Below are 27,984 nucleotides of genomic sequence, written 5' to 3' on the forward strand. Positions count from 1 at the left end.
TTCATGTATTGTTTTTTTTTTAAATCCAATTTTTCCCCTTTATGGCAGGCACCACCACCCTCCACAACACTAAGATTTTTTTTCCTTCAATTATTCATTATTCTGATATGCTTTCATCTATTTCTATCCCAATTACATCAAACAAAGGCAAGTTTCTCATTTCCCTTGATTTTTCTCGTGAACCCTAACCTAGAATTTACAATTTAAACATCAATTCTTAATCGTATTCAATTTAACTTACATAGTAGAGTTTAAGACTCCATACCTAGTGATAAAGTGAACTTTGATCCTTGAATAGTCAAAAATTTTCAACACTCCTTTTTTCTCCCTCTTGGTTCGTTTCCTTCCCTCTCTAAATCCTCAATTTGTTTCACTTATTCTCCTTTGATACCTGCCTTAAGGTTGTTTCCCTTACCACATAACCTAGATCTTACCCAAACCCTTTCAATTTGTAGGATTTTCTCTCAAATCTTTTGTAAATAAGCTTGAAAATACCCCCCATCTCTTCTCTATTATTGTCTGCTTTAGAGAGGAAAAAAAATGATATTTATAATCCAACATCATTTTGTCCATATCTTTTATCTTTTCTAACAATTAATGTTATATTCTCTTTTATTTCTTTTAATTATATTTCTTGTTATTTAATTCTATATCCTTAATTTAATTTAATCCATTCTATCTCAGGGTTAAAATTTTAATATTTTAAAAAATTAACTACTATTTATCTTCATTTCAGATGTAGTTCTTTTTATAATTTCTCCTCGTTGAAATGGATAAACAATGAACATATAACAAAATTAATCTATAAATTATCTAACTAATCAATAGATAGATCGCATATAATTTAATGTCATCATCTTCTTCCCAAAACAACAACTTGTAAATAAAATTATAGGTATAAGTTTCTATTCCCTTACACAACTTTAATTTTTCATCATATATTACAACCATCATATGTTGTCTTGTCATTTGCAATCTAGCATTGTGACAATAACATCATTACAATAGCTTTTTTTCTACAAGAAGCAGCAAAAGATCCCACAAGAGTAGCATATGCCTCAAGCAGTGAGCTCATTTGCATTTGTTCCCTTCCTTAATGCTTCCTTGTCATATATGTAATTGTTTAGGTTTTTTGTTATGGATTTTAAAATAAAATAAAAGGACTTAGAAGTATAAAAAAAAAAGGTAAAACGACCTAGATTTTGATTTGGAAAAATGATGGTAGGAGAAAAAAAGCAAAAGCCAAGAGGGAGAAAAGCTTAATTAAATGAAATATTAGGGAGATTACTATAATTTGCAGAAATATATTAGTGATTAGCTGTAGCAAACTAGCACAAGATCTCCTGCAGGGTTTTAGAATAATCCCAAGAGATCAATGAATCACTAACGCAATCCCCCTAGGGTTTAAGCAAGGCCCCCTTTTTCGAAAAAACACACACACAAAAAATGGCAAATTCAATGGCTGTTCTCTCACGCAGAATTTACCGTTCCCTTCTCTCACCAAACCCAAAAATTTCACAGCTTTCAATGCCCTTTTGCACCTCCTCCACCACCACCACCACTAACAACCTCTCCTTTCGTGAAGAAGAGTCTGAATTGGACGGCTCAGACACTCACTCAGTCCCCAACTCAACCACCTCAAGTTCACCATCATCATCAACAACAACATCTGAAGGATCGAGCGGGTCACGAATGGTCCAGGATCGTCCCCTTGAAAATGGCCTTGATGTTGGCGTTTACAAGGTAAATGCTGCATTATACTTAAAAATGTTTACTTATTCATGTTTTTTGTTTTCTATATTTAGTGTTTCAATTGCTGGGTCTTTTTTTTATTTTTTATTTTATTTGGATTTTGGCTGCTTTTCTTTTAGGAATCGCAGAGAAATGAGAAATGTCTCCTGGCTTTGATTTTTTTTTTATCGTGTCAAATGAGCTAAGATTTAAGCTTTATAAAGATTGCTTTTCGGTCTGTAGGCGATATTGGTGGGGCAGGTGGGGCAGAATCCATTGCAGAAGAAGTTGAGGAGTGGGAGGGAGATAACGATTTTCTCAATGGGGACAGGTGGGATTCGCAATAATCGAAGGCCATTGCAGAATGAGGATCCAAGGGAGTATGCAAATAGGTGTGCTGTTCAGTGGCATCGAGTTTCAGTCTACCCAGAGAGATTAGGTCGTGTTGTAATGCAGAATGTTGTGCCCGGGTAAGGTTTAAGCAAAGTATATTTGTTTTAACGCTACAATAGTTATGAATTGGTTGTTAGAATCTTATAATTTGACTCGATTCGGTTACAAATGATGCTGAGTCATGTGGCGAATCACAGATGGACACGAATTATGCTAAACAGTCATGGTTGAATGTGGTTCAGTATGATGCACTTTAATCATATGATTTGACTCAAGTAGCATATAGGTCAAATGCCTATTTTTGAAATAGATGGTAAGAACTAAAAATAAGAATCCTATAAGTCCAGATATCACGAATGGCAATATATGTGAACCCTTTTCTTTGATAAATATTTTGATTTGAAACTGTCTGTAAATTAAATTTCTGCTAAGGGATGAAAAGAGACCAGTAGATACGAACAAAGGCAACAGAGATGGTGATGGTGATATCATTATTGCGGAGGATTAATACTTCGTATTAAGACTCAGAGATCTGGTAGTTTGATGGAGATTAGAAGATGCCTTTTAGATATTACTATATATACTATAAGCTAATTAAGTCACTTGGATGATCAAGTACCAAAAATGCCTTGAGCTTTGTTGAATTATAAACATGTAGCATTGCTATTTATCTTTTGTAATGCATATTTTGTTTGTTGCCAAGTCTAACAATTCACTATTCAATTTGATAAAAGAATCCCAAAATGGGCTTTCCGATTCAACAGTTGAATTTTGATTCGATGATACACACTTACAAACATGGCTAGTTTCAGTTATTTGAATGTTGGGATTTGGCTTCAAGTGATGATCCTATTACTGGAAAGGTTATTATAGTGGCCAGTGAGTGGTAGTATCTTTTATGTCAGTGCAACTTCAGTAGAATTTTGAAACCATCCATACCATGGTATACCATCTCAATTTCAATTGCCAAACAATTTAGTATGGTTGTATTTTGTTATCATTTAGCATTTTACATTAATGAAGGTGTCTTGTACTTACATTGGAGTTTAGGTTCTAGCAACAAAGCATGAGATGATCTTGGAAGTTAAGGTGTTGGGAGGGAGGATGGGTACAGTTCATATTGGGATGGTAATTTTGAACCTTGGAAGTTGTATGAATTGGAATGGAATCATATTCTCACCTTTGTGGTTTAAGGTTCAATGGTGCATATTTCTTGAGGGTGTGAATTTTATGTGGTTGTATGCATAGCATCATTAAGAGATGATGTTTCTGATGCAGGACAAATAGAAAATTGAAAAGAAGTCAGAGGGGAGAAAGATAAAGCCAAGAAGAGAAGAAAAGGAGCTGGGGAAGAGAAAGAAATGAGCTGAAGAAGAGAGGAAAATTAGGGGAGGAAAACTAAAAGTTGGAACTTTTTTATCTATTCATCATCAACTAACTACAATGTTAAAAATTACATTTAAAGAGTAAAACCCTAAAACAATCAACAATTACGCTAAAGGCCTGAAGTCTAAAATAGAATAACATCAAATCTAATAATAAAACTCAAATAAAAGTCCAAATAAATTAAACCCAATAACATAGGCTAAAGCCTAATCTCCCATTCAAAGAACAATGGGTTGGGCTACCCTCCATCATCTATGATCATACGTGACCGGTGTCCCCACTAGTTTCTCAAAGCAAGAAGAAACAATGTTCATTTGTCTTTATAGCAACAAAATCATTTCAATGAGGAGTTTGTATATCTTATTTTCATGGGTTTAATATTCTAGCATTTAGGCTGTGATGATGCTTTAATCATTTGGCTCATACATAGGGAAATCTAATTTCGTTATATATTAAACCATGTCTTAGATCTGGTGTCCCCACTAGTTTTCTCAATGCAAGAAGAAACTATGTTCATTTGTCTTTATAGCAACAAAATCATTTTAAATGAGGAGTTTGTATATCTTATTTTCATGGGTTTAATATTCTAGCATTTAGGCTGTGACGATGCTTAAATCATTTGGCTCATACATAAGGAAATCTAATTTCGTTATATATTAAACCATGTCTTAGATATGGTGTCCCCACTAGTAAAGAAGAAACCATGTTCATTTGTCTTTATAGCAACAAAATCATTTTAAATGAGGAGTTTGTATATCTTATTCTCATGGGTTTAATATTCTAGCATTTAGGCTGTAATGATGCTTTAATCATTTGGCTCATACATAAGGAAATCTAATTTCGTTTGGATACGCTTTCTTTGAACTGGTGGATGTATGTTATTTAGCCGTAAAGCAATAGCTGTCTGATCAGGAGGTCTGGATGGCTGTGAAGAATGCTGGAGTTATATTAATTTAAAAATTATGAGTAAATTCTACTAGCTTTTTAAGATAACTATAGATTGTTAACTTGATGTTTTAAGAACTCTGCAAATAGAATTTCTAAAATGTGGTGAAGCCCTATTCAGTACTCTTTATACCGTCAACAGTCAATATGTGATCTATAGTAGAAGTTTGATCTAATAATTTTACAAGGTGAAAATGCAGAATATGAGAACAGTTTCTGTGCCATGTAAAAACCTTCCCAATTGGGTATTGCTATTAGCTACTTGAATTGGTGAAAATGCAGAAGCCCTAGCTTTTGTTGTGTTCTGGGGACCTCTTGTGGACTTGTAGAAGTGGTTGACCGATGTATGAACTGTTTAGGTGCCTGTTAGGGATCAGTTAGTGATGAATCTCTTCCCTATCTAGTGTCGTTAGCTTATTAACTCTAGATGGGTATCATTTTGTTATTTACTTCTTGAGGTTGGCCTTTTTCAACCTAAAAGTCCAGCCTTCTCTTCTTGTGATACATGTCTCTGGATTTTCTTATGTTGTGAAATCATCTTTTGTACCTGTGCTTCTTGAATTTTCTTGACATTTGACTTTAACTTTTGGTTACTATGGACATCTTTGTTGCTATCTGACTAGTTTTTTTTTTTTTTTAACTCCTGTTTATTGTAGTTCAATTATATATGTGGAGGGGAATCTGGAGACTAAAGTCTTCACTGATCCAATAACTGGTCTTGTACGACGTATAAGAGAAATTGCAGTTCGTCAAAATGGTACGTTCACATCTGTAGTCCCTTGACTAAAAATGAGGAGACGCTATGATCTATGATCTTCTTGTTGTTGTTGCTATTTCTGTTCTTTTCCAATTTTGTGTTTGGGATTAGGATGCAATTGATGAATTTCTTTTACAAAGATGGAGATTTGTTAATCATTAAGATGGATATGCTACTATCTGTCAATATGCATATATACAGACTCCTCCTGATAAAAACGTGCATGACAGCAAAACTGCAGTCTGATAATTCAATGGGATCTGCTGCATCAAGTGGCAAATTCTTGTCACGACATCTTTCTTTTACTCTTTTATTGATTTCTTGGATTGATGGTGAATTATAAAAATAAACCTGCAAAGCAATTAATAATTTTTTTTATCTTTTGAAGCACTGGTAATTACCATACATTGCCTTTTTTGGTCGAGTACAGTTTTGTGAGGTTTTTTTTTTTTTTAAGAAAAAAAGACTAACTGGTTTCCTTTATTCTTGTTGGATCTGAAGAGGTATTCTCTCTGTAGTCAACCTCTTTCGACCAGATTAGAATCCGTGAGATTAACTTTATTTTTGGACTTTGCAGGTCGGCTTGTCTTTCTGGGAAAAGGTGCCAATGATCAGCAAGCCAGTTCATTGGAGTTGAAAGGTCTTGGCTATTACTAGAAGCGTAGCTAGAACTGCTCAAGTATTAACACAAGACTGGCTTTCACATTTGTAGTTATTTTCTCAGTTTGTTTCAAGGTTAATAGAGGTAGAACAAATGTGAAATTTCTATAACATTGCGTGACGGTAGCATGGGAGGTCTCGGAATCAACAATTTTTTATTTTCATTTGGCAATTGATGTGAACAGCTAGCAGTTTCAAGGTATGATGGTGTGGCTCATGTGGCTACGGTTCTGGTCATTTTTTCACAGCTTTTGCAATAAGCTCTTATTTAAGATTTGGGCCATGCCTCCTCAGAACAGCATCTGGTATCTCTGCAATTTAGGGGCTGTTTGTAACTGTATTCCAAACAGTTTTTTTTTTTTTAATTTTGAAAAACAAATTATTTAAAATTAATATTTTCATGTATTTGTATCATTTTGAATGTGATGGTGGCCAGTGATATGATTTTTTAATAAATTTTAAAATAGTAAAATTAATAAATTTTTGATTTTTTTAAAAAATAATATTAAAAGTTTTTGCGAGAAGATTGACATTCTTTATACTGAGAAGTTAATAGAAAATAATCATCGATGAAAAAAAAAAAGTATTATACTGGCAATTCATGCTTAAGCATGAGAGACTACAATGGGTAATAACTTTCTTCAAATTCCTAACTTGTGCTAATAGTTAAGCTTTCTAGGATTTTTCACAGGATTATTTAGTTCTTAGGACGAGTCCCAATTTCAAGCAAGTGCTTAAACTGGAACGAAGACCAATTAGGCTAAGCCTAACTGGACTGGCCTGTGCTTGTTTTTTTTTTTTTTTTTTTTTTGGGTATCATCAAGCATGATTAAGAGCGAATGGATTCATCACATGGAAATTTTGGTGTGTCCTTGCAACTGAAAGTTGAGCCACTATATTCTCATCGTATTGAGAAGAGCCATTCTAACTGGAGAGAGCACAAGGTTGCTTTTCTTATGCCTTGTTTTATGCTTCTTCAAAATATTATGTCGGATTTATGTTGTAATTTGTTTTAAATTTTTGTGTTCTTATAGCTTAGGTTTTTTCTTTTTAAGAAAATCTTGAAGGGATTTCTAAGGACGTCTATTCTAATTTCATGTTATATCCAACAAAATTAGCCCGAGAGAGTGATGATTGTTCTATGAAGCTGTGGAGCATTAATGAGGCATGTTCTTACCACCTCTTTTTTGCTTTGTAATTGCTCTGACTAGGAAGAATGTTTCCAGCATTAATCAAGGCAACTTGAGTTAAAATGTCATAGTGCTGCATGGTGTTTCTTAAACTCTATATGTTTATTCTTCTTTCTTGTAGCTCTGGCTACTGCTCTAAGGTTTTGAAATTCTTTCTGTGATTTGCTTAATAAAAGCTTATGCAGTTCACATCTTTTTGCAGAAAAATAGTATATGCACAATCAGGAACATTGCCAATGCCTCAGCAACAACGAGTTTGATTGAGGCAGCGTCGTCTCTGGAATGATTATAATGATCTTTAAGAATTTTATTGTATCTTTATGTTCAATGTCAAATTTAATGTCAACATTAAATTATATTTTCTGGTGATGGATGCTTCAGACATTTGGCTTCTACAAAGTAGTAAAATCGAAGAAAAATGTTATTGTTTTATACAAGGATCAAGTGCAAATTTCAAAGCTAATGCTAGGACCGATGTTGATAAGAAAACAGATAAAATGCTTCCTCTACTGGAGATGGAATCGATAATACTCTAAAAAAGGAAACTTTGTAGCAAACAAAGTGAAAAGAAAAACGTGTTTGTTCACTGAATCCATGCAGGAAAAGGACTTTCAAAACATAACTTGGGGATTTACCATAAAGAATTTACTCACAACGAGTTTACATTACAAATAATCTTTACAGAATGGAAACTGACAGCCCATCCTAGATTTAACATGAAGCTTGACAAAGAGGAATGACAGCGGTTGTCAAGAGCTGAAAATACAAATAATATGCCTCAATATCAGATGACCCAAAACCAAGCTACAATTGATCCAGTAGCAAGGCCAACCACAAGGTACAGCACCATCACAATTCCGGCAGTCTCTGCCTGCCGTAAGGGGACAACCTTGGGAGCAAGAATCAACAGAACACTAGTCAAATAGCCATTTGTTAGCCCTAAAAGACATGTGAGTATTGTTACTGGAATCTCTGTTCGAAAGAATTTAGGACCGTGCAAGCAGCCAAAGAAGAGAGGATAAAACAGCAATCTTACAAAACAACCACCAATGGCAATCTTTGCATTCTTTAAGAGATAGACAGCAGTCAAAGACTTGCCAACCAAGTCAAACACATTGTAGCCAGTAATGAGGATGATTGAGTACCAGTCCTTGAGAATCTCAGAGTGCACATCCTCCGTTATATATCCTGGAAATATCGATAAAGTTACAACATAGATGATGACAATTCCAATCCCATACCATTGGACGCTGCAAACAATCTCCCACAAGGTTGACCGCCAACGAGCTCCAGTCAAGGAACCTTTCTCCTCTTTGTCCTCATTCACTGCCTGAATTTTCAAGTCAGCATAGTACTTCATAATTGGCAGTCTATGTGCCATGTTGTAAAAGACAAGGCAGATGGCCATAACTACAATTCCAACAGCAAAGTAGAGGTTCGCACTCTTTCGCAAACCATGGGAATCTTGTGTATATACAGCTTTGGTTAAAATTCTTAGAAGTGAAACAAGGACCCCTGCATTTAACACTTACACAGTTAAAATTGTACTTTGAAAAATTGTAGTTTCATTGCATGATTAGTCAACAACACATAGATAATCATTACATCCTAATCCTAGTAGCACATGATTAAGATCTAGCATATATAGGAAACACACTAATGATTGCAGTAGATACTAGGTAACTCTTAATTAAAAACATGCTCTAATCTGTTCCAGCATGAGACAAACTTTCCGAACATAATTCCAAGTTTCTTCAAAGGAGAAATGATGAAGTTGAAAAAGCCCTTTTTGTTTGCTTCTAACGCTTATCATAGGGTAGATTGGTTAGGCAACCAAACCATCCAGTTTTCTTGCTATTTAAGGTCACAAGTCCAATGAAAAATGATTACATCCTAAGGTTTGCATTAGTGTTTGCTTAAAGGAATGCCTATTAAATTTTAATAGCATCATAACATACAACATTTCAGCTCACAATTTGCACAGGCAACTACCATTACATGGTAAATCATCACACTAAATTTAACTACAATCTCAACCAATCTTAATAGAAACAAAAACAAAATTCCAAGTTCATATCTTTATCAATTATTTAATTCGGCAGTAATGCAAAAACGAAACCCAGCAATTAATTATTATGATCCTTATAAACTATATCTACAATAAATCAAGAAAGATTTAGAAAACAATTCAAGAAATAGTACCAGAGGCAGCAGTGCCAGCAACAACGGCTTGCATATACCTCTCAGGCAATTCACCAGCAGCACCAATAAGTCCACCTTGGACTAAAGCATCCGCCATACCCGAAAGTGCCAAAGCCCCAACAGTAACATAAAACCCATCATACAACCCGACCCGACCCTTAATATAAACAGCATCCATAACAGGAACAACCAAAAGAGCCACAATAAAAAGACCCAAACCCAGATTAATTCTCAAATAAGCATCAGATTTATGTGCATAAAAAAGGATGATTACTACAAGACACGCCAGGCCCACGACCATGTAAGCAACGGAGAAGATGCGATCAACTGAGACATCTGGGTAGATGTAAGAGAAGTAATCAACGGCTGTGATGAATGCGTTCCATGGAAGGAGAAAGCCGAGGCCTAGAGTGAAGTAGATTATGTAGGCTAAGTGGAATGTGTCTTTTGGGATTTTTTGTTGGGAGATGGTGCTGTTTGTGGTGGTGGTGGTGGTGGTGGCGGCGGTGGTGGGGAGGAGGAGAGAGGATTCAGTGTCTGGTTCTGTGGAGGTGAGTCCCATCGGGTAGGATTTGGGTTTGCGTCTGGGGTTCGATGAGAGAGAATTGTGTGTGAAGGATTTCCTTTTTCACGGATTTGTTGCGGTGTCGCAGATGTGAACGGAGTATTTATTAATGCGTTCCGTAAAAGGAGGGAGAAGTTGATTTTATTTTCCCTGTAATTAATTAACTTTGGTCGTGAGATGCGTGGCTCGTGATCTGGTTTTTTTTTCTTTTAGTATTAGGAGGAAGAAGAAGTTGATTTATTGTTTTTCTTCTGTAATTAATTACCCTTTGTCGTGGCTTTGAATTTTAGATTTTTTCAATCTTTTTATGTGGACATTATATTTTAATATTTATGTAATTAAATTTTTGATTTAATTAAATTAATTTTTAAAAATTATAATTTAACCTCTAGTCAATTAAATTTTAAATTAACTTTTAAAAATTAATTTTTCTTACAATTAAACCCCCAATAAATTCAAATAAACCTTGAAAAAATCTAATTAAGTCCTTAAATATTTAATTTTGAATTTTCCTTCTCAAATTAAATTTCCTTCATCTTGAAAATACATTGTCAAAATTTTTTTTATCTTGTATATTTAATCCTCCTTAACCAGTCTTAGAAAATTTCTTAAGCATTCTAGTATACTCTTTTCACTGATATATTTTCTTTCATTATTATTTTTTATTTTTTTGTATTTTCTCTTTTTTTTTATGTCAAATCCTAAATATGGGTAACAACAAGGAGCACATGAACCCAATAATGTAAACCTCGGGTTAACATTTAAAAAAAAATATTAAAGTATAGTATATTTTAAATGAGTTTAAATGAGTAGTTAATTATTCAAAATAGAAGTGGATCTAATAGTCAAAAATAAAATAACTAAGTGTGAATTTTCAATTATAGTAGAAATTTGGATGATATAAATAAATAAATAATATGTATGGTGAAATGAGAAGTTTTTTTTTAAAGGTTAATCACGAATGAATTAGATCAATTTTAGTATTAGATTATATTAGTAACCAAGAGAAATACCTAAAAATATTGGAGATGCGAAAAAAGGGTGGGAAAATTGTAAATAAGTTGAAAATTACATCTCTTTCTCCTTGTAACAAGGTGATAACCATGGAAGCCAAGAGGAGAGCTTCCTTCTTCTTGTCTTCTTGTTTTTCTTTCAATATTTCCCTATGAAATCAAACCTTAGGGTGTGATAAGAGAGATTAAAAGAGTGTAAACATCTAAATACAAGAAATTAGTGAGAAAAATGGGGTTTAGAAAAAAATACTAAGAAAATAGAAGGATGAAGAAGAAAAATGTGGTAGAAATTCATTAGGGAAGCATTTAGAGAGTATACAAAATCAACTGGTAAAGTGTTCTACATCCCTTTATCCAAGTTCTAATGAAATTAAATGAATTTTGATCAAAAACACCCAAATTTTGATTTAAAGTTAAAATTAAAGAAAATATAAAATTGATGTTAATTAATTTAATTGGGATGAAATAAGTTAGGAAGGGCACAAAATCTCAAAGAATTGATGTTTATTTTACTTTTGATAAGAAATACATATTAGCCACATAAGGCTGAGAGTCTAAAAGCAAGCATACATGTGCTATCAATCATCAATTTATTAGAATTTCATTTAATTATTTTATTGTATTTATTTTTAACAAACACCCTTTATGTTTTTGTTGTAGACTCTTTCAGTAAAAAAAATAAAATATGTTAGTACCTAAAATATGTTAGTATCTTAGTTGTTAAAAGAATTATGGAAGATTTGACATCCTAAATTTAGAGGCATTAGGGGTTCAAAACCTTTGAACATCAAGGGTGCATACAATGAATTAATTGCTTTCTAATTTACTAAGAGATGACAAAACTAAAATACATGAGACCAAACTATAAAAAAACATGGAGAAACTAGGATTTTATATCAAAATTAATATAAAAAGCTGACTTTGATTTTTTTACTTTGTAACTTACTTATTTTTTTGATCCCTTGAGTTTTTTTAAAAAAAAATTATATGTCCAACTTAATTTCTCTTATTTTTTATCCTTATTTTGAGGTAAAAATGAGAAAATCATCAGATTCTAGTGATAAAAAAGAAAATTATTGGTTGAGATTTATTCCAACCACTAAAATAATCAATTTTGGTGTCAATAAATTTTATTTGATAAGAGGAGTTCCATTAAGTTTTCCTTTTGGCTTTAAGTTGTATAAAATAATAGATTTGTCTGCAAAAAGTTTTTAGGTTTCAAATTGATTTTTTTTTTGTATTTTGGTTTATTTGAAAACATAAACGATTTTACTTGGATCTCTAAGGTGTTGTTTTGGTCAAAACAATGATAGAAAAATGGAGTTTTGGGTGTAAAACACCCCTTCCCTGGGTTTTCACCAATCATCTGGTTGTTAAAATCTAGACACAATAAGCGACGACTTGTTTTTTTTTTTTAAACGAGGGCGGATGAACTTTAAAAAATAAAAAAATAATAAAAAAAGCTATGTACGCGGGCTTTGGGTTGGCAGACCCACGAGCGTGTATTTTGTTTTAAGGTCCCAAGCATGCCATGCCTAGGCTATTTTTTTAGGCACTTCGGTTTTTTTTGCCTTTGATTTTTCTCATTTTCATTCTCCGTTGTTAAGTTTTTCTTTTCAATTTCTTTTTCAATTTTCTCCTTCTATATTTGTTTTATTTTTAATTGATTTTCATGATTTGTTTTGTTTTGTTTTATATGAAATTATCGCAATCTCAAATAATCATCATGTTATTTTATTGGTGTTTAATTTTACATATATTTTTTTGTTATTATTATTTTTTTATCATTCAAATTAAACTTTGGACTCATCAAATTTATTGGGTCATATCGTTTAACTCCTACATTACTTAAATTTTTTTATTTATTAAAAAACATTTTAATAACACCTATTTTGTTTTATTAAAAAAAATATTGATATAGCCCAGCATAGCATAAATCTAGTTACAACTAAAAGTAAAGTGAATTTAAGCAAAGCAAACCCGCCACCAAGTGGGAGCACCTAGTCCAAAATATCTAATTTGTTTGTCCTACCAACTCGGTCCAATTTCTTCATTTTGTTTTTGTATAAAACAAAACATAAAATCCAGCATAAAAAGATCCCATTTATTTTTGTATGATATAATAATAATAATAAACAAAATATTTTATTTTAAAATTGACGTAATTATTATACTCTCTTGTAAGATAATTATTATTTTTTTAAATCTTCTTTTATCCTTTTAATTTCCCCTCTAATTTCATTATTTTTTTTGTTTTTTTATGATTTTTTTAATTTAATCCTTTAATATTAGTTTTGTATTAAGTTTTTGTATTGATTTTTTTTTTCAATTTAATCCTTCAACATTTGATTAATTTTAAATTAGTTATCATAATTTATTTCATTTTATTTTCTATAAAGTTATTAAAGTTTCAAAGAAATATCTAAATATTTGATATGTACTTGATTTTATAAGAGTATATTTTTTTGTTATTGTATAATTAAGTAAAAAATAATTTTAGAAAAAAAAGTTATCAAATAAATTTTATGATCTAAATTGCAGGTTAGACGAGAAAAATCATGAAGGTCGGGTCAATCCAACATGTTGTCATTTTGATATTAATCTCAATATTAAAAAAATAATTATGTCACCTTGAAATTTTTTAAAAGCTAAATTATATATATATATATATATATATATTTTTATCTGAGTTGTATTTGGACCATTTAAAATGATTGGCTTATATCTAAAATTTTTTTATATAATTTAATTTTACATTAGAAATTTTTTTTTTTTATGTTTTAAAAAATTTAGATCCGAATCAAAGTATAATGTAGGCTTTTAAACTAGTTTAAACCAATATCTGCAGTCATCTGGCGGGTCGGAGTTTTTCAATCGGCTAACCGGGCCCGCATGCATCGTGGTAATTATAAATCATATCATGCAAACGGTGCCGTTCTCTTTTTTCTTTTATCTGTTGTTTTTTTGCCTTTCGTATCTGAGCCGTCCTACTTGTGTTGGCGACCTGGCAGAAACGGATGGATTGTCTGGGTAGCTACTGAATTTTTGTTTGGTTTCCAGTTCGTCCATTCCTAAAAGGAAAATTATTGGTCGATCTTCAACAAATTATTCGACCCGACCTTGCCCTACCCGCGCACACACCGGGCAGAGGCTCTAATGAAATACCTGCCTGCGCATGTGTGATCAGAGAAGCCTAAATCGAAAGATTGTCGTCTGCGATTAATTAATTGGTAAACAAGCAAGCATATTTGTTCTTGATCTGTTGTTTGCCTTTTGATCTCCCAATTTTCTTAATTTTTTTTTAGGTAATCAGATCAGATTAGATTCGATGGATTGCTGTGTTTGTTAGAATCTTGTAGTGAGTTTCAGATAAATTGTTTTGATTGTTCTTAAATTAAAAAAAAAAATCATAGATTATAAGGTGAATTGGCTTTTTTTTTTTTTGGGTGGGGGGGTGTTGATTATGATTGAATAATAAATAAATGTGTTGTTTTGCAACAGGAAGACAGTGTTTATCTAAGAAAAAAAAGGTATGCTAAGGACTAAGAGGAAAGTGCCTTCATTGGTGGATCTTTGTGTTAGTTTAGCAGTAGAGAATGTCAAGTACCTAGGAGATGTTGGAGAAACTGATTTACATCTTCTTGACCGCATCTTACCTCATTGTACATTGGATCAGCTGATGCACATCGAGAAGAGTACTGTTGTAAGAATTTACTTCCATCTTTATTTCTCCTAACTTCTTTAATTTTAATCCAAGTTTTCCCTTTTTTTTTTTTTTATTGTTCTGTTTCATTCATTCAGGGACGCGATCTTAGTTCGGTAACTGATAAGCTGTGGAAAACATTTTATGAGAAACAGTTCGGTGAGAGGAGTACTGATCTTGTGATTCAGAGGATGAGGCAGAAGAAAGTTTCATTTCGATGGTTACAATTATACGAGGTACTTTCCATCTGGAAAATTAAAATTCCTCATAAGAAACTTCTTTCCCCTATAAAACTATGTGGAATGACTTCTTTCTAGGCAAAGCTAAAGGAAATTGCGGAGGCAGAGAACAAATTAGCTGCTCGAATCAGGCAACTATACAAAAAAGAAGATGACAGTATGTTTTTTTTATTTTATTTTCAAAGTACATAAAAAAGTTTAACTTGTTGATTTTTTATTTTTTTTCTATAAGGGATTTGTGTTTATTAGTTGTATGTCATATGGTCTAGTAGTGAGTTACTGAGTTGTTTGTACTTCACGCTGTTTCGTGCTATGGTGTATTTTGCTGTATGCATTTTGCATTTAGGATCACTTAAAGGCCACTTTTACTAAACTGTGGGTGTGAGTTCTGAGAGCAGTCTCATGCAAGTAACGCTGAAGCTTAGAAATGCATCTTAATCACTCGTATGAGGCTGTACTTTACCCAGACTAAAAACCAATTGTTGGTCTTTAGTTCTGAGCAGCATATGCTTATTTTGCTTTCAACTTTGTTTGTTTCCCTTTCCTGATGTTGAATTTACTCTATTGTATCAAGATGTTGAACGCTGGGATGATAAGGTTTGTTCAAACATCCTATTAGTTTATTTGTTTGTATTCAAATCAAGCTTAATATATAACAAAACACTCTTCTTTTTGTTCCCTGAGAACATCTTTGTTCTTTTATTGAGATCTCTCATATCTCTGTGCACAGTTTTAAGCAAATGTATGTGTTTGGAAAGAGGAATAATTTAGATGGTGGTTTTAGGAGATGCCGTCACAATTTTTTGTTACTGAAGTCAAGAAAAATATTTGATGAAACTTTTTTTCTCTCCCTCTTCTCTCATATATTTGCAGCCTTTAATGTTGGTGACCTTTTAGAAGCTTAATGCGCTAAAGACAATTACTGGAAAAATCACATGTAGTTTCTTGAATGATTGAGTTTGTGGTAGAAGCTTAAAAATGGATAATTCTAATATGCAATGAAGTTTTTCATTGAATTAGAAATTCTTAATATGGAATTTTCTTATCTAGAGTGAAATTTTTAGGGTTTGGAGCTAGGTTTTGTAGAAGTTACTTCCTGAGTGAACAAGGTGCCCATTTACTTGATTGGGCATATTGTGATTTGAGCGTGTTCCTATTGTCCTATCCTTTCTTTTCATCTTTCTCACAAGGCTTTTGCTAGAATGCCAAGTGTAAAATAAAATCCTTAATAATTTTATGTGCTCTTGTGATAAAATTTTATCTTACCCATTTCAAAAATAAAACTTAGCATTGCAAAAAAGGTTAGAATTGTATCAAATCTTTTTCATAGTGCCAAAACACACAAAATTATGTTATTTTGATTCCTTTCACTTCACTGGATGTGTAGGACACTTAGGACCACCTTCCTTGTGTTCAAATCTGAAAGCTCCCAATATCCCCAGTTCTCTTTTTAAAGTAACACTAGCTGATGCGGACACATCTAGTTTGATTTTCACTAGCACAAGCATGCACCTTTAGGTTGATTTTCATACTTGCACTACAACACACTTGGTTGGATTTGAATTAAATTGTAATTGTTTGTGTGCTCCAAATACTGAATAAAGTGGTTTCTTGGCAGTGAAATAATACTCCACATTTGTGCTAGCTTGTCCACATTAACATCTTTAGAATTGGTTGATTTTTTACCGGCAAGAAATAATTTTGAGGTAATGGAATGAAAGATTGTCACCAAAATGAAGAGGATGCATAACTCCTTCCCTTTTGGTACATGTTCCGGATCTTTACCTTTTCTTTTTGCATAAATGCTAGTGCTTTTTTTTTTTGACAAATGTGGAGTCATTTCTATAAACTCACTATCTTTTCTTTCTTTCTTTTGAAATTATAAGCGGCCAAACTCATTTTTCAAAAACAAACCATTTTCAACAAATGCCATTTTGAAGGAGGCCCTTTTGGACTGGGGTTCTTTCAATGTAACCAATGGAAACTATTTGAAGGTTTTATGCTGCTGATTTTTTTTTTAAATAACTCATCCATTATGGATGATTTTTTTTTTCTCCTTCATTTTGTCACATCAAATGTAGTATTGTTGTTGTAGGACCTGATCTAATGGAGTTCTTTTCTTTCTATGGCGAGTTCATTTTTTTTTCTTTGTTTTTTTTTAAAGGTGGGAGTGGGGGGTGGCTGGGGGTGTTTGATTTGTTAAATTAACAAGTCTAACAAGTAATCTGAGCACTATTCTCTGAGTTTGTGTTTTTGCAACTCCAAGGCAGTATGTTTTGTATTCTATGCTTTACTTTTTGTACAAACGAAATTCTTACTGAGTGGTTCATTTATGTAGGAAAACAAAGTCGACAAGTTCGTCTTTGCTCGAAGGTTCCACCTTCAAGCAATAAAAGAAGCTTTTGCGGAGGTAGCCATACTTATTCCCTTGTAATTGGTTCTTTTGTAGTTCAGTGACTTGTTATTAGAAGTTAGGGTTCCTGCAATTCCCCCTTTCAGTGGCTGGGAAGGAGAAGATGATGCATTGTAAAATTTTCATGTTGTTTTATTCAATATAATATTTGTTAGGAAGTGGACCTGGCTACAATCTTTCCAACGGGAAGAGCAATTTGATGAAGAAGGCAAAAATGGATTTTCTGAAGAGGTAATATTATTTTGTGCAATTATGTTCATTTGAAAGAATTCATTTGCTTTTCTTCTTTCTGATTTTTACAATAGTTCCCTCACCCACAACCATTGATCTGCATTTTACATGCCCTACAAAATTGTGGTTTGGGCATTAAGGTTTCACGAGACTACTACAGAAACACCAATTCTAGATCAAAAGAATAACATATTTGAACAGAGCGCTCCATACTTGTGAAAACAAAAAAGACAGCAAATATCTTTTGGATCAGGTTAAGTTTAAAATGTCTTGTTGCATCCATTTATTGCTGGATCTTGATATTTAATTTTGAAGTCTTCTGCACGAAAAATTGAATTTCTTGCCTAGGCCTTAGATAACTGTGCTCAAGATTTTGCTATTTTGAGATGAGTTTGTCAGGAAATGATTTCATTTGTCTTCATCCTTGATGACTTTTGAGCAGTCGCGAGGTGCAAAATATTGCCGCCATGAAGAAAAATGCTCTGCAAAGGAATAGCAGGTAATGTTAACTGTGGTGCACATTTCAATATGGCAACCTTGCACTCCCAGCACTAACAACTACTGCTGCCATTTTCAGTTCGTCTTCCATGATGAAGCCACCGGGTAGCTTTCCTGGGAAAAGTTCTGCATCTTCGAATCCAATGAAGCCCCTGGAGAGGAGATTCTAGAAGCATGATGCTATCCAACTCTATTCTAGCAGCATGTTAAATGTATGATTTCCTTGCAATAAGGGCCTTTACTCTTTTTTATTTTGTGGGTAGAAGCAACAAATTGAGATTGAAATGATGTATTTATCAATAATTAGATGGATATCTTTCTTTTCTTTTTTCTCATTATTATTATTATCGTCATTGCTCTAATCTTCTTCATGCCATTCTTTTTTCAGACTATCTAAACATAGAGGTGGGAAATTATATTCTATTTGTTTTTCTTTGTTTGTTTTTTCAATTTGTTTTGGGACTATAATACGAAGCTTTATAACACTCTCCCATCCCAGGATCGTCTCGTCTAACAAGGATTTCCAGACTAGTTCTTGTTCTTGTGTCCTATAATGACTTGATCTCTTGGCACACGTCAACAATGAGAATATTCTAATTGAAGCTCGATTTTGTTATTCCCAAAATTAGCCTAGATATTGCGCCAGACCTGTCCATGGATATAAAATCAACAGATGCTTTATTAAATATAAGCGATAATAAATTACATTTTATATCTTAAATTGATCCAAAATTTTATATTAGATGAAATGATCAAATAAGCCTCCTATATAATGTAAGTAATTTGTTATTGATTGAAGTTCATTTAAGTTAGCATCGCCCTGAATTATGAATATCGCAGCTTGATATATATATATATATATTTCAAGTAAAACAAATCATGTTAAACCTATGTTGATTTATAAAACTAATTGGCTCATCGACTTAGTTTTTCAAAACCAAACTCAAACCAAAATGTTGCCAACTTGATGTAAAGATGAGGAAAACCCATGAACGCATTTTTCAACTCATTTATGATTAAAAAACATCTTGTTAGGTCTAAGTTTGTCCCTAAAATTAGAAGACACATTGACCTAATCATTAAAATCCAAGTTTAGTCGCCGCATGATGAAAACATGTTAACATTATTTTTTGTCCAATTCAAAAATAAATATTTGTACATAGCAACAAGTCAACAACAACATCAACACACATAATTTTATACAAAAACTAAACCATTAAGCCTTGGATAAATATGTTATAACCCATACTCCCAACTCATCGTAAAGTATTAATTCTAGTCTTATTCCACTTTAAAAACGCCTTCCTAGAGGCATAATACCCCTAGGGTTGCCATACATTGGTGTGGACCCACCTTAACACTTCTAATTTCATAATCATTCATAATAAGACATCAATAACATCAATAATAATGCATTAAAATTTGTTCAATCCTAAATGTAATCACAATATACATCAATAATAAAAATAAAAAATATCATTAAAAAAAATTAGGGTTTGAAATCAACCTTCTGAAGCAGTTAGGGTGGACCAGAAGCAGCTAGAATAGCAGAAGGAAGTGAAGGCGTGTGCAAGCCACGCATGAGTAGGCTACCAATGATATTGGTGCATCATTTTACATATTAATAAGTTTAGAAGGCACATGAGTCACTCTGCTAGGTGTATGACTTCTTGGTCTTCCTTCCTATATGGATGGTTTCATCCACCATCGCTCATAAAGAGAGAATAGGTCGTCCAAAGCTTCATGTTTTTCTTTTTCTTGGTTTCTCTTTTTATTTATTTTTCTTTCTCTCTCTCTTCACTGTTGGCTGTTGTTATTGCTACCGTATGTTGCTTTCAGTGGTACAATTATATAGGGGTTGATTGATATGGAGAGAGTTTACAGTGTGGCAGTTCACGATGGTTGTGGCATGATGGAGAAATGTGTGGAAAGGTGGTGAAAAACAAGATGAGAAGTTGTTACATTGGGCTTCAGTCAAATCTCATTATGGTTGTGAAGAGGAGTTGGTCTACTAGTTGTGAGTGATGGAGCTTGGTGAGAGAGAATAACAATTAAGCGGGGTAAGGATAGACGGAGCTAGTTCTGCAAGTTTTTTTCTATGATTTTTATCCTTTTTTTTCTTCTCTCTTTTTAACAGATTTTTCTTTCTAAACAAAATTTTCTCTTTCAATTTTCTCTATTTTTCTTTAAATTTCTCTCTTTATAATTTTTCCTCTCAAAATATTTTTTTGCACCCCTTAATAATAGCTAGGATTTGTTTTTTTGCACCCTTCCCCCATTTTATTTTTACCATTCACTCTTTTATACTACCCTAGTTAAGAATATTCTTATTCTTTATTCCTTATTCTTTCTTATCCCTTCATTCTATTTTTTTTGTCCATTTCTTACTGATTATCATTCCACTCATTATTATTTTTTGTTTTTTTTTATGTTTTTCTTTGATTCTCTTTTCTTTTTATGGATTTTTTTTTCATTTTTTATTTTTAAAAATTCATTGATATGAAAATGATAAGTGAAAAGGTAAAAAATTACAAAATGACTGGAAATTGGCCGAATTGAGTTGATAATATATTTTTTGAAAATTTTTATAATTTTTTACATTTAAAAAACAATGTTTTAAAAAATTAATGATGAGAGCTTACCCCTCTTTACAACACTTACAATACAAAAGTCTACAAAAGTATTTTTTTTTCTTAAACTTTGTTTAACAAGCTTGTAAAGAAAAAAATAACAGACATTGAAAAATTTAAAAAGTAGTTAAGTCGGGAGGTGACTAGCTTTAAGAATTAGAATTTAAAAGAATCACCTAGAACTCAAATTTTTAGGAGCGATGCTTTGAACTTAAGTTTGCAAAAGACATCTAAGACATAAAAAGGAAGATTTGTGAGTCTTTTGAGGCTTGAAATTGCAAAAAAAAAATTTCAAGAGACCTCTGAGACTCATAAATAAAACAAAATTATGAGAACCCTCTTAGGCTTAAAATCAAGAAAGAAATCATTTTGGACTTTTTTTTGTTTTTTTTTTAATTTTAGAAAATTGTCATTTTCTAAAGTGATGAACTCAAAGTTATTTTCAATGGGTCATTTTATAGAGTGACAAACTTGAAATTCTTTTCAAAAGATTCATTTTATATAGTGACGAACTCAGAGTGCTTTTCAACTTGTGAGTTTTCAGAGTGAAAAACTCGAAATGCTTTTCAAAATAGTCATTTTATAGAGTGACAAACTTTAAGTGATTTTCAACTTCTCATTTATAGAGTGATGAACTCAAAGTGATTTTCAACTTATCATTTTATAAAGTGATGAAATCGAAGTTATTTTTAAAATAGTCATTTTATAGAGTGACAAACTTGAAGTGCTTTCAATCTGTTATTTTATAAAGTGATAAACTTAAAGTGATTTTACGAGAGTCCTTTGAGACTCAATGTAGAAGTTTTATATTGGCAGGGTTTGGCTCAACTTTGTAAGAATCCTCTAAAAATAAAACATAAAAAAATATTTATGAGAGTCCTCTAAAACACAAGCATAAAAGAAAATGTAAGCCTTTTAAGACTACAAAATAATAAGAGATTTGTAAGAGTCCTCATAGACTCATTCACATAAGAAATTGTTGGAAATCATTGCATATAAAATATTTACAAGAACCCTTTGAGAATAAATCATAGGAAGAAAATTAAAAGAATCTTACTAGACTTAAAATAAATAAAAAAACCTTGATAGGTTCGAATTCGTCAAAATCTTGCTGGACTCAAATCTACATGAGCCTTGATGGGAAAAGAAAAACAATTACAAGAGCCTTGCTAGGCTCAAAATAGAAGAGAATCTTTTTAGGTTTAAATTTGTTGAAGTCTTACTGGACTTGAATTTTCTAGAGCCTTGCTAAGCTCAAAAAGAAAAAATAATTATGTGAATAAAATATCTACCCAGATGCTTTTTGGGTATAAATTTGCTTGGATAAAAAATCTATTTAGATGTTTGTGATGTTATGATCACTATAACAACCTTATCTTTAGATGCAATTTCTACATAATTTGTGTTTTAATAATGTTAAAAACAAGGTAATTGTTTTTTGTATTGTGACATTACGTTGTTAGTTTAATGGTCAACCAAATTAATTCGGTCTAATAATTTGGTTGACTGGTTTCTCTGATAATTCTTAAATTTCTCTTACCAGTTAATAAATCGTTGAACCAATTTAATCAACTGATTGAGATAGTAGCAATTTTAAGTGTTCATGTCATCAAGTGGTTGACTGAGTGAATTGGTAAACTAAATCGATCGACCGATTAGAGTAGAATCATATCACCATAATCAATTACATATCCTTTTAATTCACATCACCATAATCAATAATATAATATAATAGAAATGAATTATTTAAATTATATTTAACTATCATCCATCATCATGTAATTATAAGAAACCCTTTAATAATGATAAGAAACATAATTATTAAAGGAAATGTATTTAATAACTACAATATTCCTAAAACTTTCAACTTAATCAAATAAAGGTAAGCTAATGCTAAATTTTAGTAACTTCCATTTATACAAGTGTTATCCCAATAAAATCAAAATACAGTAATAAGTTATATTATAAAAAGTTCCCTGAATAATTTGATTTCTTTGATCAAAAGTCCAAAACATGCCATTCCATGTTAAAGTGCACTTTCGAGATATTTTTATTGACATGTGACAAAATAAGTGTTGTTAAAAATGTGAAAAAAAGTGGTTATCCTAAAATTTCATCTATTAATAGCTCAAATAAATTCTCTGATTTGACATTATAGCTAAAAAAAGGGTTCTTTTGGCACTTTTCAAATTGTTTTGATTCGAATGGTTTTACCTTAATAATGTTTTTTATTTTCATTTTAACCCCTTTGTTTTTTGCAATTTTTGTTTTGGTCTAAATTTTCATTTTATCCATTTTACGGTCCTATATCAAATTTGATATAGGAAAGCGAGATTCATTGAGAAAATAGTAAAAGAGAGAAGAAGTTGATGGTTGACCAATTTTCAGAGATGAAATATGTCTTTCTTAGTATTAAGGGGTTTCATTTGATGAGAGAATTCTATTTAATTTAATTTTTTCCCTTTTATTTTGAAAGAAAAAGTAGATTGAGGTTGGCAAATAACTTTTTTTTTAACTTGATTTTGTGTTTTATGATCAATTTATGGGTGTTTTGAGTTGAATTTTTTTTAGCTTATAAGGTGTTTATTATGTTTTTTGGATTTTTTTTTATGAGTTCAAGAAAACCCAAACTAATTTTCTAACCATCGCTTTAGTGATATGAAATTAGGTTTTTATATTATATGTCACCCACCCTTGTACATAGAAAGAAGAAAAGTAAAGGAAAAAGAAAAAGAAAACGCAAGGCGTGCAAGCCTGCATGATGACCTTTTCTTTTTATGGGTTAGACACACTTGCCCACTTAGGTGATTGGTTTCTTTTTTCCCTTTAATTTTTTTTATTTAATTTCAATAAAATATTTTTTATTTTGTTTTTATCTTAAATATTGTTTTTTTTCTTGTAAATGTTTATTTTTAGTTTCATATAATTAAATGGAAGATAGATTCTAAAAAAATTATTGAACCCAAATAATTTCATCGCTCGAATACCGAATTTTACGAGTTAACTATATAAACCTATTTTAATCCAAAACATGATCATCTTTATATTTGTTTTAATAAAATAAGATAAAGTGACTTCATCCTGAAATATATCTTCTTCTTTTTTGTTTTTTGTTAGTTTAACTAGGTATTGAAATTTTTTAATTGAAATTCATAAATAAATAAATTAAAAATGTATTTGGGATATTATTTCTTAAAGTACACTTAATTTTTTACTAAAGAAAGATAACGTGACAGCTAATGATTCCATTCATCTACCACTAAGATTCTAAACCATGTCTTTCCCGCTTCGCTTCGCTTCTCTTCGCACACCTCTAAGATGCTCAGTTGACTGAATAATTGAGGCATCCAACGGTGATTACGAAGCTTCGATGCTCGGAAACACCTTGAGAGACACGAAAGCGCAGGTACTGCCAGTTGGCGAAGTGGCGTTTGACATCCCTAGAGACATGAAACGACAGCTAGATAACCCGGGTGGATTAAAAACACGGTCGTCTCAAAAACAAAATAAAAAAGTTGAGAAATTAAAACGATGCCGGCTTGATATATTTTTTCCCCCGTCACATGAGGTTTTGAACGGCATAATCAGTCGTGTATGAATAAGCTAAGTTGAAGTGGTTATTTTAGAACATTTTTAATATAATTTAATTTAAAACTAGATCATGCTATATTGTAAGGCCAAATCAAGTTAATAATAATAATAATAAATGATGGCATATTATTTGGTTTCGATTGAGTTTTTATTTTTATTTTTTCTAAATAAATAATTAAATAAAAAATTGAATAGCATAACACGAGCACTAGAACTAGTTAATTAAAACCTGACTGCTACATTTATTTTAATAAGTTTCTCTTCATCTTTGAAGTGTTTTTACCCAATTCTTATATTATTATTGCTTCATCGACATCATTAAGATCAGCTTCATAAATTTTAAAATATTCTTTAGAATATGCTCGTTTATATTTGAAAAGAGTAGTACAAAATAAAAAATAGATAAACAACTTAAGAGTATAAAAATATTTAATAAAAAACAAGTCCTATTAATCATTTTTTCACCTCATTTAGAATTAATTATTTTAGAAGTGAAAAATGAATTAAATATTAATAAAAACATAAAATTAATAATATCACCATTTCCTTATTAAATAAAAAAATAAAAAAAAAGATATATCCTAGTTTTCCCACCCATTTTCTTATTGAAGAAGATGAAGGGCTTGGAAAATCTAGAAAAACTTGTATTGGTTTGGTGTGAACAAGAGGTAATGAACTTCATTTTCTTGTTCCTTTCAAGTTTTAATTTGATTTGAGTTTTTTTATTGAAATGGGTAAGGGTTGATGTTGGGGTTTTGATGGAATGCGATGGTAATATAGGCTTTGTTGCTAAATTAGTTAAGAAATATGTTATTTAAGCATGTTTTATGCTTGGGTTAAGTATAAATCATAAGAAAAATGAAAGGAAAACCATAAAATGGTTGTTTTAGTGTTTAGGCCAAGGGTGAAAATGGAAAGAGCTTGCATGCAAATGAGAAACTAATTTGTTTTGAGTCACAACGAAGGTCTAAAATGTTGATTTGACTTGAAAAACACAAGAAACTAAAGGAATACATTAATAGGGCATTAAGCTATTCGGCCGAATGGGAAGAGTTTGGAATTGTGTTGATGGATCAATGTGTTTTAATGCATGACTTAGTTCTCTATGCTGAAAGAAACTCGTATGGGATCGTTGAATTTACGATGAAGATTGAAAAAGAATTTTATGAAATTTATTTCCTTCAAGTTCAGCTAATTAAAGGGTGTTAAGAAGGGAAAGTGGATAGAACAAGTGATTTTGTATGATAAAATATATTCTTTCGCAGCGGAGACTAGTAGTTTTATAAGGTATTTGAAAATATAATTCTGATTATTTTTTAAAATGTTTTTTACTCTAAAATGATTCAAAATAATAATATTTTTATTTTTAAAAAATTATTTTTGACATCAACATATTGAGATGATGTGAAAAGTACACTAAAAAAACTATTAATTTAAAAAAAATAAAAAAATTTAATTTTTTTTAAAAGATTAAAAAAAACGATAACTTAATAAAAAAATAGATAGGCAGGGAGTATTGATGATGAGAACCTCGTATGGGTTCCAAGAATGATGGATTAAAGTCTGATAAAGACAAAATAAAACTGAAAGGGAGGGGCTTGAGGTCTGAAGGGAAAACATGTGTTTTTGCCGGGATTAAGACAAGGAAAGAAGTACCGTTGACTTGGATGGACATGGTGTAAATTGTCGTGTGTTGCATGAATAATTTAATTACTTGATTGAAATTCCACAGTAAGGCCAACAGAATAAAAAAGAAATCCTTCCATTCCTATGTAAAAGACCAGATTTCACTGTAAGATAGGGATGGAAATTCAATTTCTTATGTTATTTCCTCTCTTTTTTTCAAACATTTTGTTCATGGAGATGGATGTGCGATAATGAAGAATGTGGTAGTAACAAGGATTTTTTTTATTTAAATGAGGTTTTTTTTTATTTCACTCAATTTCACAATTTCTTGTTGTTTTATAATCTTTTCAATTAAAGAGACAAGATAAAAATGGTGGGAGTTTTTTTAATTTTATTTATTTATTTCTTATTTTTATATATGATTTTTAAAGTTTTTTTAAAAAAATTATCTACTTTCTATCTTTCTATAACTTTTTTCAAATATAAAAATATATATTCTAAAGTTGACCACTATATATATATTATTTGGTTTTTCAAGTAATGATCTTATTAATCAATGTAGAATGTTTTGACAATTACGATGAGTGTTTAAGAATGTGATAGCTTTTGTTTTTTTATTGTGTTTGAAAAATGTGTTTCACTTATAAAAAATATCAAATTAATTCTTTTTAGTGTTTCTTAATTATTTTAATGTGTTAATATCAAATATTAAAAAAAAAATAATATTAATATATTTTCAAACAAAAATTATTTTTAAAAAGTAAACTACATCACAATAACAAATATGCATAACCTCGTAGGATTTAAGAGAATTAATTGGATAAAATCCACATAAATTTTTTTACAAGGGCAAACATGCCATTAACTCATTTATATAGGTTGAATACATACATGATTGACACGTGGTCTTTTAATTAAAAAAAATAGATAAAAGGGTATAAATTTTAATAAAAATAGTTTTTTTTATATCTAGAATTCATAAAAAAATATATATAAAAATAGAATAACAAGACACAACATTAACCCATAAAAAATAAATCATTATAAGTTTTATAAGACAAGTTTAATAAAATGAAAATAAATAAATTGAAACTTGAATATTTTTTTTTGTTTTATATTAAGAAAAAACAACTCACAACAATGTAGCATGGGAAACTACCATCATCCCCTTCAATTGAGTCTAGGAGCCTACATTCCCAATAAATATAAAGATTACTCAAATAGTCACTGCGTGACGCATAATTCCCCTCTTAAAATCTGTTATATTTATTGGAAGGAAGGAGGATAAAGTTTCTGTGCATAATTCGCTGGACATGTCTCTGATAATCTGCACCTGTGCACATCATCAATGTCCCACCGATCACAGACTCGATCCATCTACACCGTTGATATGCGACTGCATTTGTCTCTTACCCAAAAAGCAAAAGTACCGAATGAATCCTTCTAAAACCCAAGAAAACAAAAAACAAAAGAGGCCAAGAGAAAACGACAAGCAAAAATAGCCAACGACACAACCACTGCAGTGAGTGCAGGGAATGTGAATATTTCAAACGACACAGCAGCCACTTCCATTTCTTAAACAGCACGTTATTCACCGTACGACTAGGGTGGAAAATGGGACACTTGGAAACCATGAACGACAATAAGACCTTAGAGATTGACCACTAGGGTGCGTCCACGTCAGAGATTAACAACAGCTGCATTTTCTTATTCATTCTCTGAAAAGCAGTAATATAATAGAGAAACTACATCACTCTCCCTCACTGAATCGTCACATAAGATCGTACATGTGCTTGATGAATCACTCATTTCATAAATATATATATATATATATATATATATATATATATATATATATATATATATATATATAATTTACTCATCACTCAATAATTTGGAAGTTCACTCATTTCGTCTTTGGTAATTTAGAAAATATTCAACATCAATTATACAGGAATACTTCAACTCTTTGATTAGAAAACACAATTGTTGAATGCTTTCATCATCTATGTATCATCCAAGTATCAATTCAAATTCTCCAAAGCTATGTTATTCATAAATTTAATTTTATAATCTAAAATATAATTTGTAATTATACTTGCTTGAACATCTATTGTCCAAACTGAAATTACAAGATTTATTGCATTTAAAATATTTATCTTCTCTGAATTCCTAAAAAACAATTCAATATTTTTCAAACCTTCAATAATT

The 27,984-nt window shown here is 31.2% G+C and overlaps 3 protein-coding genes across 4 annotated transcripts; 2 read left to right on the forward strand and 1 right to left on the reverse strand.

Annotated features, from left to right (window-relative positions):
* The first annotated feature begins 1,280 nt into the window (after nucleotides 1–1,280).
* On the forward strand, nucleotides 1,281–6,109 carry LOC133678046 (single-stranded DNA-binding protein, mitochondrial). Of its 2 annotated transcripts, XM_062100203.1 has the most exons (4): nucleotides 1,285–1,743; nucleotides 1,975–2,201; nucleotides 5,112–5,212; nucleotides 5,790–6,109. In XM_062100203.1, the coding sequence occupies exons 1-4, from the start codon at nucleotides 1,447–1,449 to the stop codon at nucleotides 5,867–5,869; spliced, it is 705 nt and encodes a 234-aa protein (XP_061956187.1). In that variant the 5' UTR covers nucleotides 1,285–1,446; the 3' UTR covers nucleotides 5,870–6,109. The 2 variants fall into 2 exon arrangements, with proteins under 2 accessions (XP_061956188.1, XP_061956187.1); XM_062100204.1 differs by lacking the exons at nucleotides 5,112–5,212; nucleotides 5,790–6,109 and adding an exon at nucleotides 3,403–3,997 and having other exon boundaries at nucleotides 1,281–1,743.
* A 1,562-nt stretch (nucleotides 6,110–7,671) lies between these two features.
* Nucleotides 7,672–10,072, reverse strand: LOC133678721 (equilibrative nucleotide transporter 1). Its single transcript, XM_062101185.1, has 2 exons — nucleotides 9,265–10,072; nucleotides 7,672–8,577 (listed from the first exon to the last, which is right to left on the reverse strand). Exons 1-2 carry the CDS (start codon nucleotides 9,824–9,826, stop codon nucleotides 7,847–7,849), a joined length of 1,293 nt encoding a protein of 430 aa, XP_061957169.1. The 5' UTR covers nucleotides 9,827–10,072; the 3' UTR covers nucleotides 7,672–7,846.
* Nucleotides 10,073–13,801: 3,729 nt separating this feature from the next.
* On the forward strand, nucleotides 13,802–18,288 carry LOC133678836 (uncharacterized). The gene is made up of 8 exons (XM_062101352.1): nucleotides 13,802–14,072; nucleotides 14,344–14,545; nucleotides 14,644–14,781; nucleotides 14,863–14,941; nucleotides 17,123–17,194; nucleotides 17,353–17,428; nucleotides 17,871–17,927; nucleotides 18,006–18,288. Exons 2-8 carry the CDS (start codon nucleotides 14,375–14,377, stop codon nucleotides 18,094–18,096), a joined length of 684 nt encoding a protein of 227 aa, XP_061957336.1. The 5' UTR covers nucleotides 13,802–14,072; nucleotides 14,344–14,374; the 3' UTR covers nucleotides 18,097–18,288.
* Nucleotides 18,289–27,984: the final 9,696 nt, after the last annotated feature.

Source organism: Populus nigra, chromosome 18 (assembly GCF_951802175.1).
Source record: "Populus nigra chromosome 18, ddPopNigr1.1, whole genome shotgun sequence".
In the NCBI taxonomy this organism is placed as follows: domain Eukaryota; kingdom Viridiplantae; phylum Streptophyta; class Magnoliopsida; order Malpighiales; family Salicaceae; genus Populus; species Populus nigra.

What these genes read in the sequence shown, in the direction of transcription:
- LOC133678836 (XM_062101352.1), top strand. Translation starts at nt 14,375, where the DNA reads ATGCTAAGGACTAAGAGGAAAGTGCCTTCATTGGTGGATCTTTGTGTT. An exon ending in ACATCGAGAAGAGTACTGTT is followed by an intron (nt 14,546 to 14,643) that starts GTAAGAATTTAC and finishes TCATTCATTCAG; the next exon opens with GGACGCGATCTTAGTTCGGT. An exon ending in ATACAAAAAAGAAGATGACA is followed by an intron (nt 14,942 to 17,122) that starts GTATGTTTTTTT and finishes TCATTTATGTAG; the next exon opens with GAAAACAAAGTCGACAAGTT.
- LOC133678046 (XM_062100203.1), top strand. Translation starts at nt 1,447, where the DNA reads ATGGCAAATTCAATGGCTGTTCTCTCACGCAGAATTTACCGTTCCCTT. An exon ending in ATGCAGAATGTTGTGCCCGG is followed by an intron (nt 2,202 to 5,111) that starts GTAAGGTTTAAG and finishes TGTTTATTGTAG; the next exon opens with TTCAATTATATATGTGGAGG. An exon ending in AATTGCAGTTCGTCAAAATG is followed by an intron (nt 5,213 to 5,789) that starts GTACGTTCACAT and finishes TGGACTTTGCAG; the next exon opens with GTCGGCTTGTCTTTCTGGGA.
- LOC133678721 (XM_062101185.1), bottom strand. Translation starts at nt 9,826, where the DNA reads ATGGGACTCACCTCCACAGAACCAGACACTGAATCCTCTCTCCTCCTC. An exon ending in TGCTGGCACTGCTGCCTCTG is followed by an intron (nt 8,578 to 9,264) that starts GTACTATTTCTT and finishes TGTTAAATGCAG; the next exon opens with GGGTCCTTGTTTCACTTCTA.